Below are 13,385 nucleotides of genomic sequence, written 5' to 3' on the forward strand. Positions count from 1 at the left end.
TGCATGCCCCTGGGAGGTCTCCATAAGAGAAAGGGAAAATGCAAACAATACCAGCATGTATTGAGAATGCTACAGATTTATTCTGTGCATGACAGATGAGCAGGTGGTTTTTGATATAATTATTAATTACTCATGATTATCACCAGTTGTATTCATGGGACAGGATACATTTCTATGATAGAAAAAGATTACAATATATGTATTTTCTAATAGATTTTCGCATCTTGTTAAATTATTCTCTGTCATTTTTTTAGCTGCTTTTACTCTTCTTCTTAAGAGAAAGCATTTTAACAGATGTCCTTGCACTCCATGATCAATGCTGTATGAATATAGAATTGTCTTCACACTTCTTATAATCACCTCTTTTCACCTCTTCATGCAGCGAACACTTCCAGCTTGTTGTCACTGTACTTGATTGCAGCATAGGAGGTTTACAGGGTCAAAGCTAGTCTTGTATCTTTTGTTCTGCGATGTGACTTGTGAGATTAACTCTCATACTTTCCATTTTAACATGGTTTCTTTCTATAATTAATGGAATAATTACTACTTTTTGTGTGACAAATATGCAAATGTATATATCACAGACCATAGAATCACAGAATTATTCTGTCTGGAAAAGACCTTTAAGATCATCAAGTCCAACCATTAACCTAACTCTACTGAGTCTGGTGTCAAACCACGTCCTTAAGCATCACATCTACACGTCTTTTAAAAACCTCTGGAGATGGTGATTCAACCACTTCCCTTGGCAGCCTATTTCAGCCTATTCAAACCCAGTTCACTCAGCTGCTCCTCACAGGACTTGCGCTCTAGACTCTTCATCATCTTTGTTGCCCTTCTCTGGACTTGCTCTAGCACCTCCATGTCTTTCTTGTGGTGGGGGGCCCAAAAATGAGCACAGTATTCAAGGTGCAGCCTCACCAGTGCCAAGTACAGGGAAACAATCCCTCCCCTAGTCCTGCTGACCACATTCGTTCTTATACAAGAGAGGTTGCTGTTGGCCTTTCCATGCCACCTTAGAGCACTGCTGGCTCATATTCAGCCAGTTATTGCCAAAGACCCTGTCACAACCTGAGTAGGGCAACCCAGGGAGATTCAGATTGGACTCCCTTGCTTTCTAAATTCCTTCTCAGAGAGGAGCCCAGATGCAGCTGGATCCAACCTGTGTCTCAGACTTGGTCCTTCCAGGGAGAGTGATTAAAATGTCGTGGTCCGAGGAAATGCTCGACTGTCCAAGACCCCTTGATCAGATTAAGGTGAAATGACACTCAAGGTCTGTATTTGAATATTAGGTTTAAATAAAGCTACAGAAGGAATACAGATGCTTCAATTATTATCTTAGGTTGTACGATCATAAAAGCTGACAATTAGATCGCAAGAATACAACACGTATATACTTAAGCTGCACAACCTGAGAAAAATTTTGTCTAGGCCTTGAGTTACTTAATGATGTTAGGAAAGAAGAAAGAGAGTAGGAGACAAAAAGTTTAGAGAGATAGATAACAGAAAATCACCAGTCCTGGATCCAGCATTGGGCCAGCCAAAAGGGGAGAGTTGGTGTCAGTGAGGCTCCCCAAGCCCACCATTGCAGCCCCCTGTTTTATAGGCCTAGTTTCCTTGTTTTGCAAGGATAGGCAAGTGTGTCTGAGTCATAAGTCTGAGCAGCTGGAGTGGACCTCCGCCCCCTCCACCCCTCCATCCTTATCTCAGTCACTGTACATGCAGGCCCCAGACCATATGCAGGCCATCAGCTTTGTCTCCATCCTCTCAGGCAGGCCTTTTGGGATGCAAACAAGACTTTGTTTAGGGGTTTACAGTGGAGTTTTGACACTCATTCCAGCAAATATAAGTCCTGAGGGCTGGTCCCTCACAGACCTCCAGGTCCTTTTCTGCCAGGGCAGCTTTCCAGACACTCCTGCCCAAGCCTGTAGCCTTGCATTGGGTTGTTGTGACCATTGTGCAGGACCTGACACTTGACCTTGTTGAACATCACGTAACTGGCCTCGGCCCATCAATCCAGCCTGTTCAGATCCCTCTGTAGAGCCTTCCTACCCTCAGGCAGATAAACACTCCCTCCCAATTCAGTGCAAATTTACTGATGTTGCACTCAATCCCCTCATCCAAATAATTGATAACAATATTAAACAGAACTGGCCCCAACACTAAGCCCTGGGGAACATCACTTATAACCGGACACCAAATGGATTCACTGCAACAGTTTAGGCCTGGCCATCCAGCCACCTTTTTCACTCAGAGACGTGTGCACTTGTCCAAGGTACGAGTAGCCAGTTTTTCCAGGCCAATGCTGTGTGAAACAGTGTCAAAGACACCAAGGTCCAGCTAAACAACATCCACAGCTTTTCCCTCAAACACTAAATAGGTCACTTAGTCAAAGAAGGAGATCAGGTTAGTCAAGCAGGACCTGCCTTTCGTGAACCCATGCTGTCTGGGCATAATGACTTGGTTTCTCTGCACGTGCTGCATAATGGCACTCTAGATGATCTGCTCCACAACCTTCCTCGGCACCAAGGTCTGTAGTTCCCCAAATACTCCTTCTGGCCCTTCTTGTAGACGGGGAGCTTGTACATGGGCATGTATTATAGACACAGCTTTGTCTCTATGATGTATATTCAAGAATATTCTTGTGAAGATTTATGTTTATGTATGTATATGAAGGTGATCTCTGATGAAGTGTCAGTGCAATACAGTAAATTGCCTTTGTCCTGTAACTTTGTCAGACTCACCCACCCTCAAACTAATAATCTCTTGCTGGGATCTGTTCTACAATTTCAAATCTATATGTACATCAAAGAGACACAGATAAAAAATAATATACTGTCTGATAATTAGCTTGCAAAAATTTGGGCAAGGTTGATTTTTTACAGATGAAATTAATTTTTGCCACATAGCACCTTTTGTGTGTAAAAAGTTCAGGAAGTCAATGCATCCATGTCTGATTTTAATAAGGCATGATCCATCTGAAAATTAGGAAAACTGTAGATTTGTTCTGAAAGACTACAGAAAGATTTAAAAATATACTGTAAACAGTTGAACAGCAAATTTGATAGAATTTACCCTAGTGAGCACCTAGCACACCTGAAGACATTGAAAGAGGACACTGGATAAGATGTTTTAAAATAATTTTGTTTTTTCCTATCCCAAACACCTGACATTTCCCATATTTTTGGTGGATAGAGAGAGGCTTTAGACAGGGGAAAAAAAATCTCAAATTCAGGTGTGTTTTGGTACCCAGGCTATTACTGTATTTTAAGATAATCATATGGCACAAGTTAAGGATTTTATCTATATTACAGATCTATTCTCAGAAGGCTTTACATCCCCCATAGCAGCCTTTGATAATTCAATTAGTCTTTCAAAAAGTTGGGAGTAGCTGATAAATTCACTTTAATGTTAAATCAAGTACCCCAGCAGGTTTCTCTTAATATGATCGCTTCTCAGGGAGCTTAGCTCTAGAGATGATACCTCCCAAATGCAACTTTCTGCAAGGAGTACATGGGCCTTTGGAACAGAGTAAAAGAACTGTCTGTACCAACATAGCTTCTCACTATTAATAAAGTCACTTCAGAACCTGACAGTGATCTCGTTCACTCAGATGGCCATCCTTCTAATTTAGTTTAATTTAATTGGCAGCCTGAGGTCCCTCCATGGAAGAGATTCCATGAATCTGTTCCCAGGAAGAGAGAATCTCATTAAAGAAGCTGAATTTAACCCTTCCCTTTAAACATTACCTTTTGGGATTCCTAAATCCTATTGGCAGACACTGATTGCTGAATAATAAGTAGGAGTGGATTAGCTAGATCTGCAGTAACTGTGTCTTTGGAGAATGCTAACAATAATGGCAGCTCTGTTTGCCTACCTCTAGGTAATGAACAAAGAATATGTTAGATGCAAAAAATGAACAACAGGATTTAGTGTGGCAAATAGATGCATGTCCCTGCAGAAATCAGATAACAAAGCAGAGAGAGAAAAATCCTAACCAGAAAATGGTGCTTCCTACTTACAAACAGTTGGTCTTAATAGGCAGATTGTCATTGACCTTCTGTACAGGATTACAGTTTTGCTAGAAGGAAGACTTCAATTTTAGATGTATTCATCCATGTCATCAAAATGCACATTGCCATCATAGTTAGAGCAGGCTAACTGTGACATGTCATCATAGTTGGAGCAGGCTAACTGAGACACTAGAAGCTTGTAGAAAATGCTGTTTTCCTCTCCAAAGGTAGAAAATAAAAAGTGCCAGAAATACACATATCCCTCTCTGTGTGAAATGCTTTATTTTGTATTTTTACTCCACTTTAATTTCCTGTTTGAAATTAAATAGCCAGTTATATTCAAAGATAACATTTGCTGATTGTTTTATAAAACAGATTCTCACAGTAAGCAAAATAAATAAATTGCTTTTTTTTTTTTTCAAACTAAGATTGTAAACAAATCCATTTCTACTTAATTTCTACTTAATTAATCCTAGGATAAATTGGGGAAGACATTTTACACAAACATTTAGATTTAATACGTTTTCTTCTCTCTTTTTTATTTTTAATCAGACTTATATAATAACTTCATTTTCTTCAGAGTGGTTAACCTGTTAAAGAATTGCCCTTTGTTTTCCCATGTGAGGTGTGTTTTTTTCATATAATATTTATTATTATTTTCTTTCTAATAGCCCTTAGCTTTTTTTTACCAAATAAAACCCCATGCTCTAAAACTGAAAATATCTATTGCAAGATGTTTTGCATCTCAATATATGTTCCGAATATTCGCCTTACTACTCTGTTCGGTCTGGCTTTGAAATACCTCTTGAAGTTTTGCAGGTGCAATGAACTGCGGATGAAAATGTTGATGGCAGTTTGTAACATGGAATAACATCACCAAGTTACACTTGAATTTATTTGTATATCATACAGACCAGTAGGCTGTAGTGGCTAAATGTAGCTGTGATAATATATCATGGGAACATCTCATAATGCAGATGCACTCTACAGGTTTACCGTTATTGGTTTTCCACTTGAATGTTTAAAGAAAAATTAACTGCTAAATAAGTGTGCCAGCTTTGTAGAGAACTGTGACTGATGTTTTATGAACAAAGTTGTTGACAGTTTGAGGATCCTTGTTTATCATCCCAGTCTGACTCTCTGAGAAATACTGATTCAACATTGTTGAAACAAATAGCACATGCCAATTTAAACTGAGAATTTATTTTAAGAAGGAATATTTGGGTTGATATTGAAAGCCACATACTTCATGAATTGAAGGGCTCAGTCCTACTCAAACTTTAAAATTAGAATTTTTGAGATCAGAATTGTTTCTGAGAATGGAATAAGTGACTGATCAGTGACTGGTGGGAATTCCAGGCATGCTACTCTATATCAACAAATTTTATTTTGTCCTTAGAAAGGAGAGAAGTGATGTACTATTATTCACTTTTGATCATCTGATGTAACTTTGAGTTTGACTCCAAAATCCAAGGCCAGCTATTCTGTACTCCCAGAAGGACAGATAGATAGTCATGAAAACTCTTGCATGTAAGTATGGGCTGTGATTCATGAAGATCCCTTCCTTTTCTTTTCCTAGTTAAACAAAAGATAAACATATGCTTTGGTCATATTTGCAGTAGATCTGTAGGTTTGAACTGTGGATGAAATGGAAAACTGGAATTTAGAGCCTCTGCAAGTATTCTGCTGTGTTTAGGATTCAGCTAGATCTTTTAGCCAACAGAGCCTAGGCTGCAAAAGCAAGGTACAGCTTAACGGAAGAGTTGGCAAGGAGGACATTGGCTCTTATACAACTCTAAATTCCAGCAGGAGCTAGGATGATGTCCTGGGCATACCTAATGTGCCAACTTGCTCTTTAGACAAAATGCAGTAGATCAGCTGGTCTGGATTTCTCTTGTTAAATTTCTGGAAATGAATGTTGAGAAAAAAAAAAAAAAAGTTAAGTCATATATATATATTTTAAAGGCCACTTCAAAGAATCTTAAACATCTTGCTTGCATAAAGGTGGCAGCACCTATACCTCAGCAATGCCACTCGCTGCTATGGTACTGGCAAGAACTTGGTTGGAGCCAGAGCTGTAGCTGCAAGAAGGGAGTGGATCGACTACAGTTTGCCCCCATGAAAAATTTCAATTGTGTAAAAAATGTAGCTTGGTATAGGCATGGTAGCAGAGTACTAGGGGAGAAGGAAAGTTGCTTTATTTATTTGCAAAAAAAAAATGGCTCACTTGAAAATAGCCAGGAAACTTGATCTGAATGGATACTGAATGAATATTCTGTGGAAATCTCAGAAGTTATATGTGCATGTAATCACTAAGTTATGAGTTTGCAAGAAGACAATTTTCCTACCAATAGGAGGATAATGAGCATCAGGAGCACATCTTAGAAATGGGGGCTCATGATGCTGGGTTACACAATTATATCCCATCTACATTATATTACAGAATATTAGGCCCTTAGATTCAAAATGACAATTTACTGTGTTGAGAAGCTTAAGACTGTTAACTGGGAAAGACAGATTGATGGGTATGTGTCTCTTACACAGAGGTAGATAACTTCAAAACGTTAACTCTAGTGTGCATTTAGTGAATATGGCTTAGTTTTAGGTGGTGCTGCGAGGTTCAAGGAATCAGCCCAGATGATTCTTATGGGTAAATCCCTTCTAACTTGAGATACTCAAAGACTCTATGATTCTAAGATAGGTAAGCCTATCTAGGAAACGTTTTAGATCTGTAGCCTGTCACCAACATGCTGAATGGCTCTTTGAGTCCATCCTTCTCCATTGCTTCTATGGACAGAATTCTAGCCTAATTTTAGTTGCCAGAAAATAGATTATGTGACTATATCTGTTTCTTGAATGAGAATATTCAGCATCTGAGTCTACTTCATGTGAGGGTTTTTTTTCAGTTTCTTGGATGACAACCCTTCCTTAGATTATATGGTTTACTTCCCTGTTGCAGGGTGGTAAAGCTTCAACAGAAGGGTTGAAAAAGCTATGGCCTCTCTTCCTGCTCAGTAGGAATAAGTGTACATGTCAGGAGGAAACTGGGATCTTCAGAAGACCTTAGCTGTAAGAATACCATTTCCACAGAATACTAAATGGACTTAGAGTTGCCCTAGGAAAGACAAAGCCTTACAGCCTTGCTCAAAGAAATAAATCTTAGTAAAAAAAGCACCTTGAACATTTCATTTTTGCTCTTATGAATTACATCAGATGTCAAATCACCAGCATTTTAAAATCATCTCTTTACAGGAAGAATTCATTTCTGTGTGTTTTTCTGGCAAGAAACATTTTTTTTTCTTTGCTGGGGAAAGGGGGTTTGTGATAAACATTGACACAAAAGTTAATATAACTTCAAAAGGCCTTCAATTTAGTTATATGCAGCTGCCTCCATCTTTTAGAGTATTACTGTTCTGCATGGTCTACCTAACCAAAGAACAGGATTTGCCATGCTCTTTGATCTTTTCAAAATACATTGAAATCTGAAATCAAGTGGTTTGCCTGAATCTTGACTTTGCTGGCAACAGTAAGCTGAATAATGTACTAACATGTAGAGTGCCCCTAATTTCACCTAAAGAAAAATAAATTACATATCTTCAGAATCAGTCCAGCTGTGATGTGTATAAAAGAGGTAGGATCAACAATAAAGGTCAGAGTGGGGGGATGCAGGAAGGAGAATATGTAGAAAAGGGAATTCCAGCTATAACAACAAAATCTGATAATAAGACTATAAGAACTGCCAAATGTTATGCTAAGAAAAGAGCATAATCTTCAAAGTTATTCAGAAGGCAGAGCTAAAATATTTTGCTGATAGCCATAGTGCAGAGCTCATTGCAGATCTTGCCAATAAAGCAAAATTTTCAACAAAATCACATCTATACTTTCATTTATTTCTTTAAAATTAACCATGTAGGTTAGAGGTTTTTTACATAGTAATGCTAAGGACAATTAAATCTGTTTAACACAGAGACAGATGCCAGATGTATGCATGCAACAGTTACAGAGGAAGCATATGCATAGTATCAACTCTACAAATAGTCAAGCTCCCTAGGCACTCGACAGTTTTGAAGCTAAGGGAGGGAATGTTTTTATGTTATAACATTTTCCCTTGGTGGTAGCAAATTAGCTGCCTTGTATCCATCTTCAGCTGGAACTGCAAAGAGTCACTTGAGAGCTTACAAATAAGTTTAGAGCTCTGCTAAACTGCTTCTTAGATACCTGAAAAGTGGGATATATACCATGCATATGCTATAACAGGTGGCATTAAAAAAAAAAAAAAATATTATTTTTTTTTTCCCATAAGACAATTTTTTTCTTACCTTAATTCCTCACAGAATTTCAAGGTCAAGAATTCAAGGTCAGACTGCTTTCAGATATGATGATTCACACACCATTTCTGTCTCCTTGGGAATTAAAGGAATTCTTTTTCTTAAAGAAAAACAAAGCAAAGCTATATTTTTATTATGAAAACCAGAGGCTTTAAAAAAAAAAACAAAAAACAACCAACAAAAACCAGAACATACAGTAGATATTGGGGCTTAGTTTTCTCTGCTTCTTGTGATCTGTGATACTAACAATTCAAGCCAATAATAAATGTACAGGTCTCTTGCCTTTTCTTTCCAATAGAGCAAAAAATCTGAGAGAAGAGACACCAATTAAAATCAAGTCATGGCAGAAAGCATATTTGAAACTGTAAATTAAGTAAATATTATAGTGATAAGTTCCAATAAATGAAAAAGTCTCTTTAAAGTTGAGAAAGTTGGTTGTGATTTCTGTCTAGACAAGGTTTTACTGCATGTCTGCCTTATTTTTGAGTGTAGTATCTTCATTATCTCTACAGTGTAAAGATTTTCTTAAAGGAAGTCAATAGATTGACACTGACATTCTGAATCCCTCAGCAGCTTTAAAGTTAGCAGCTACATCTTTAACTTGTTTTGCCAGAGCAATGTTTAAATTATCTAATGCCTCACTGTTGGGTTTCCTTTGTAGGGTGGTCAGATGAGTAAGCTGAGGGCACGTCTGAGAGAAATTACTCAGACTGCATCTTACTTGGTGATGATGTTTGTAACTAGACTTTATGTCTATCTTCAGGACTTTCTATAAGAATGTCTTGGGTGAAGGGCTGCTAGAGACCAGATACACAGTTAGCAAGCTTAAAAAATGAAGATATTAGTGAAAAAAATGAACACACAATGACACCATCTTTAAAATAGTTCCTAAATTAACTAGTCTTTCTTAAACATATGTTTTGTCACATCACAGTTGTACTGGTTTGAGCCAGGATGAAACCAATTTGACATCAATATGGAAGTTGAAGCTATAACAAATGCAAAGATGCAAGTAAAAAGGTGACTCTCAGTTGAGCAACTCATCTGCTGCAAATAAAAATAACTAGGAGAAGAGATTTTCTGGATTAGTGTTGTTAATAACTAACTTCTTGATCCTTGAAATATAATAAAATTATATGGAACTTAAGGTTTTGGTGAAAGATCTGGGGAAAGGAAAATGTGAATATTCTGAAGTCAGCCTTAGCAAGTTTCTTTCAGAAATTCATTTACAGTTCATGAAGAACCTGGAAATATGGTATTTAACCTGTTTACATCTAAAATTATTTTTGTCAAGCTAGTTATATTTAGAAAGTCAGATTTCAAGAAGGCATCCTTAATTATTCCTTCTGATTTATCTAATTGGAGCACTATTCAGGTAGAAAGCTATGTAGGATAGCATTATGAAACTCAAATTCCTAAGAGAATCTGGGTGCTTAATAAACAGGCAGAAGGGTAATCCCATTCTGCAAATCTATTTTGAAGGTGGTAATATAACATAATACCAGCTATCTGCTTAAACAATAGTCTAGGGCACCATCTAATCAAACAATAATGAATATGCTACTTAGCATAGCATAGGGGAGACTCTATATGAAACTCTTAAATAATTTCCTTTTTCTTAAGAATATATTTCTGTATGTTTATGTCCAAGTGAGAGTCCCTTAAGATACTTGCTCAATTTCAGAGTTTTTCTGAGAGCAGCATCATGAAAAGTGTCCTTCCTCCTGTTCTGTCAAATGCATTGTACCTCCCATGAAATCCCAGGTTTATGACCACCATACAACATCAACCTTTTGAATCAGAGCATGATACCCAGTGGGCTTTTCCATCTATCAGTAAAAACCAGACATGGACTCATCGTGTTTGGTAAAAGAGATTTTTAATGCAAATCCAGGCATACTGGCAGGTATGTAGAGTAAATTATTTTTTTTCACTCAAGTAGCCAGATTTTGAGTTGTTCAACATTCATACAGACTTTAGATATTTTTTTGTGAGACTTCATAAAGGGAAACAGATAGTATTTGAAAAGCTTTACTGCATTCTTTCTTCATTGGACAAAATCATGCCCCTACACAAGACCTGGCAGATTTCCATTCAAGAGAGTCTACCTATAGTCACAATGTAAACAGAGACATCAAAAGGACATAGAAACAAATTTCTTCAGAAGCCTGTCATGTTTCTCTCCTCAGCAGCACCCTCGTCAGTCAACGTCTCTAAACAAGTTGTCATATTGAAATTTGAGACAACCTTACAAAGCAAAATCTTTGGCCTTCTTTTGCCTTTACAAAGGCAAAATCTGTGCCTTCTAATTAAAGATTTGTATACTGAGATCACTGGCAACTGGTGAGGAAGGCTCAGTGGTGTAGTATATAGCTAATTGTTGGTGGCTTGATGGTGTGACAGATGGGTTTAGCTTCTTTAAATTATGGAGCTTTTATATTGGTATTTTCAGGAAATGTCAACAGCATGATTATATTTTCATTAGTGTCTTTCCTTCCTATTCATTACTTTTGTTAGTCATAATCACTTGTTACCTCTTGTCTCTAACTGTACGATCTATTAATATTTGCATAGGATGGTGCACAATGGGCCTGGTTAATGACTGGATTCCTAAACACTGACACAGTACAAGATACAGTGTTAGTATTTACTAAGTATTACAAATTATATATGGAAATTATTGATATTATAATTATGAATAGCTAACAATAAAAATAATTTAAAATGATATGAATATAATGGTAATTCTTCAAATGATTACACAAATTCGGTATAGGTTTCATATTTAAGTTATTGCATTTTTAGATGCCAGTACTGAAACAATTCCACTGTAAAATATGTGGAACTGCCTTGATCAAGAGTAGGAAAATGTGTTACATTAAAAATGTTCCTTCCAGCAGATCCACAAGTCTTCTCTCCTCTGTTAATTGCTACAGTTTTGTTTCTCTTCTTTTCCAGGAAACACCTTTTGGACTCTGCAACAAAGATTTACTATTTTAAACTATTAATATATTAGATTACTAAATTTCTCTATAGCATCTCAGCTAAGTGTAGGACTGGCGTAGCTAGCACTGTACTTAGAAGAGTTTTTTTTTTATTATGGGATGGGGGAGAGGCCAAAATACCTTTCTGTGTCTGTCATATGGTCTTTTTACTGCAAAGTAGAGCAGGTGCCAGTCTGACTTACAGACAAATGTTGGAACCCAAAACTAGGTGTCCATTCTCAGTCTCTCATCTTTCTCCTCTGCTAGAAAGAAATGAGACACACTTTTTCCTAGTCAGACATTTTCAGATCATTGCCAACTCTAACAGTCTGTATTTGTACCTTTGAGAAGCATAGTGAAAAATTTCAAGGGCTGTGAGCTGTGCCAGGGCCACAGATATAAATTGTTTTTCTGCTGTGAAAGTTTTGACGTGAATTTTGGAAGCAGAGCCTATCCTGTCTGTGACTCACAGGTCTGATTTGCCTCCAGAACAGCAAGGCAGAGGCCAAAGACCCATTGTTGGGATCTGTGGACCAGCCCGCTGTGAGGATGGAAAATTTTCAGGTAACAGTAATGTTTTCTTACACTTACACTGTCTTTAAATAAAAATATGTGATTGCCATTAAATCATAAAGATTAATTTAAACCATACTTCTGCAAGAAAAATGTTAAATGTTCTCTAGTGCTCCATATAATCCTGCAATATTTCTCCAATATTTATGGATTGAGACAAATATGAACTAGAATGAAATCCATAGTCCCACCAGCTTTTTATTGCTTTTGCTTTTTATGTCATATCAATTAAAAAAATATATATATTCTCCTTATCCTGCATCCAGAAAAAAAGCAAACAACTCAAACACAAGCCCAAACCATGGAAGCTCTTTATAAGGATTATAGACCTCAGATGCTTGCAGTTATAATATGGAATCGTAGAGTCCCTTAGGTTAGAAAAAGACCTTTAAGATCATGGAGTCTAACTGTTATCCTAACACTACCAAGTCCACCAATAAACTGTCCCTAATCACCATATGTATATGTCTTTTAAATACCTCTAGGGATCATGACTTAACCACTTAGCCACTTCCCTGGGCAGATCCAATGCTTGACAACCTTTTCAAAGGAGAATTTTTTCCCAATATCCAATATAAACCTCCCCTTATCAGGAAAAGACAACAAGATCCAAGAGGTTTAAAAAAGTGGCAGTCCATTCTCATTTTACCGCCAGTCGTTTTGCTAATCTGAGCTACATAATTGCTTTGCTTAACTGAAGGGAGCTTTTAAACAGACAAGCCAATATAAATACTCAGATTGGAGACAGCTCTGTGTAATAACAGCAAGCATGTGTATAGAAGTATTTGTTTACCTCTGCTCATTTATGTCAAAATCAATTGTAATTAAAGAGAAATTCAGCCACAGAAGTAGTGCTTTAGCTGATTGTTCTCATCAGAAATGTCATATAGCCCCAGTGTTCAGGACATGTCAAAGCAGCCTATGTTTTTTTTTTCTTCTGTAATAAATACCTGCTTACAGTCTGCAGTTCTTTAGGAAAGGCAATTGCCTGCCTCAACTGAAAAAGAAAGGAAGACATCATTTCATATCAATTCTAGGAGATTTTTTTGTCATATTACAGAACTTTCTGAAATTCTGAAAGGCAGAGTTATTTACATTCTCTATTAGGCATTAGATGCCACTTATTGTCCATCTGTCTACACATACATACAGAAAATACAGAACTTTCATGTCTATTCAAGGTATTAAAGTATATAAAACATACCTTATTTTGTTGGTCTACAGCAATTACTGGTGTTTTTTTTAGCGTAGAGTGTTTGTGATCACACCAGGGAAATAAAAGCTAGAAAGGACTCTACATGTTTTTTTCTTTATTAGGTGAACTCTAAATAGACATATTTTCAATAATTAACACAAATTCACAAAATAAGTGTGAAATAAATCTGTCTCCTAGGGAAGTTAGTGTGAACTCCATGCATACATTCGAAGTCAGATCTTTTTCTTTGTAATGTGAAAAAAATATTATATACATTTTGGAATGGGTTCCC

General features: G+C 37.0%; 1 protein-coding gene across 3 annotated transcripts in view; it reads left to right on the forward strand.

The window, feature by feature from the left end:
• Window positions 1–13,385, forward strand: part of PCDH17 (protocadherin 17) — a 97,368-nt gene that overhangs the window by 72,475 nt on the left and 11,508 nt on the right. For 2 of the 3 annotated variants that reach the window (XM_051626475.1, XM_051626483.1), the window contains one exon: window positions 11,815–11,889. The exons of the other annotated variant lie outside the window; for it this stretch is intronic. In XM_051626475.1, coding sequence (XP_051482435.1) covers window positions 11,815–11,889 — 75 coding nt within the window. The remainder of the gene's footprint in view (window positions 1–11,814; window positions 11,890–13,385) is intronic. 3 annotated transcript variants of the gene reach the window in all.

This window comes from Apus apus, chromosome 1 (assembly GCF_020740795.1).
Source record: "Apus apus isolate bApuApu2 chromosome 1, bApuApu2.pri.cur, whole genome shotgun sequence".
NCBI lineage: Eukaryota > Metazoa > Chordata > Aves > Apodiformes > Apodidae > Apus > Apus apus.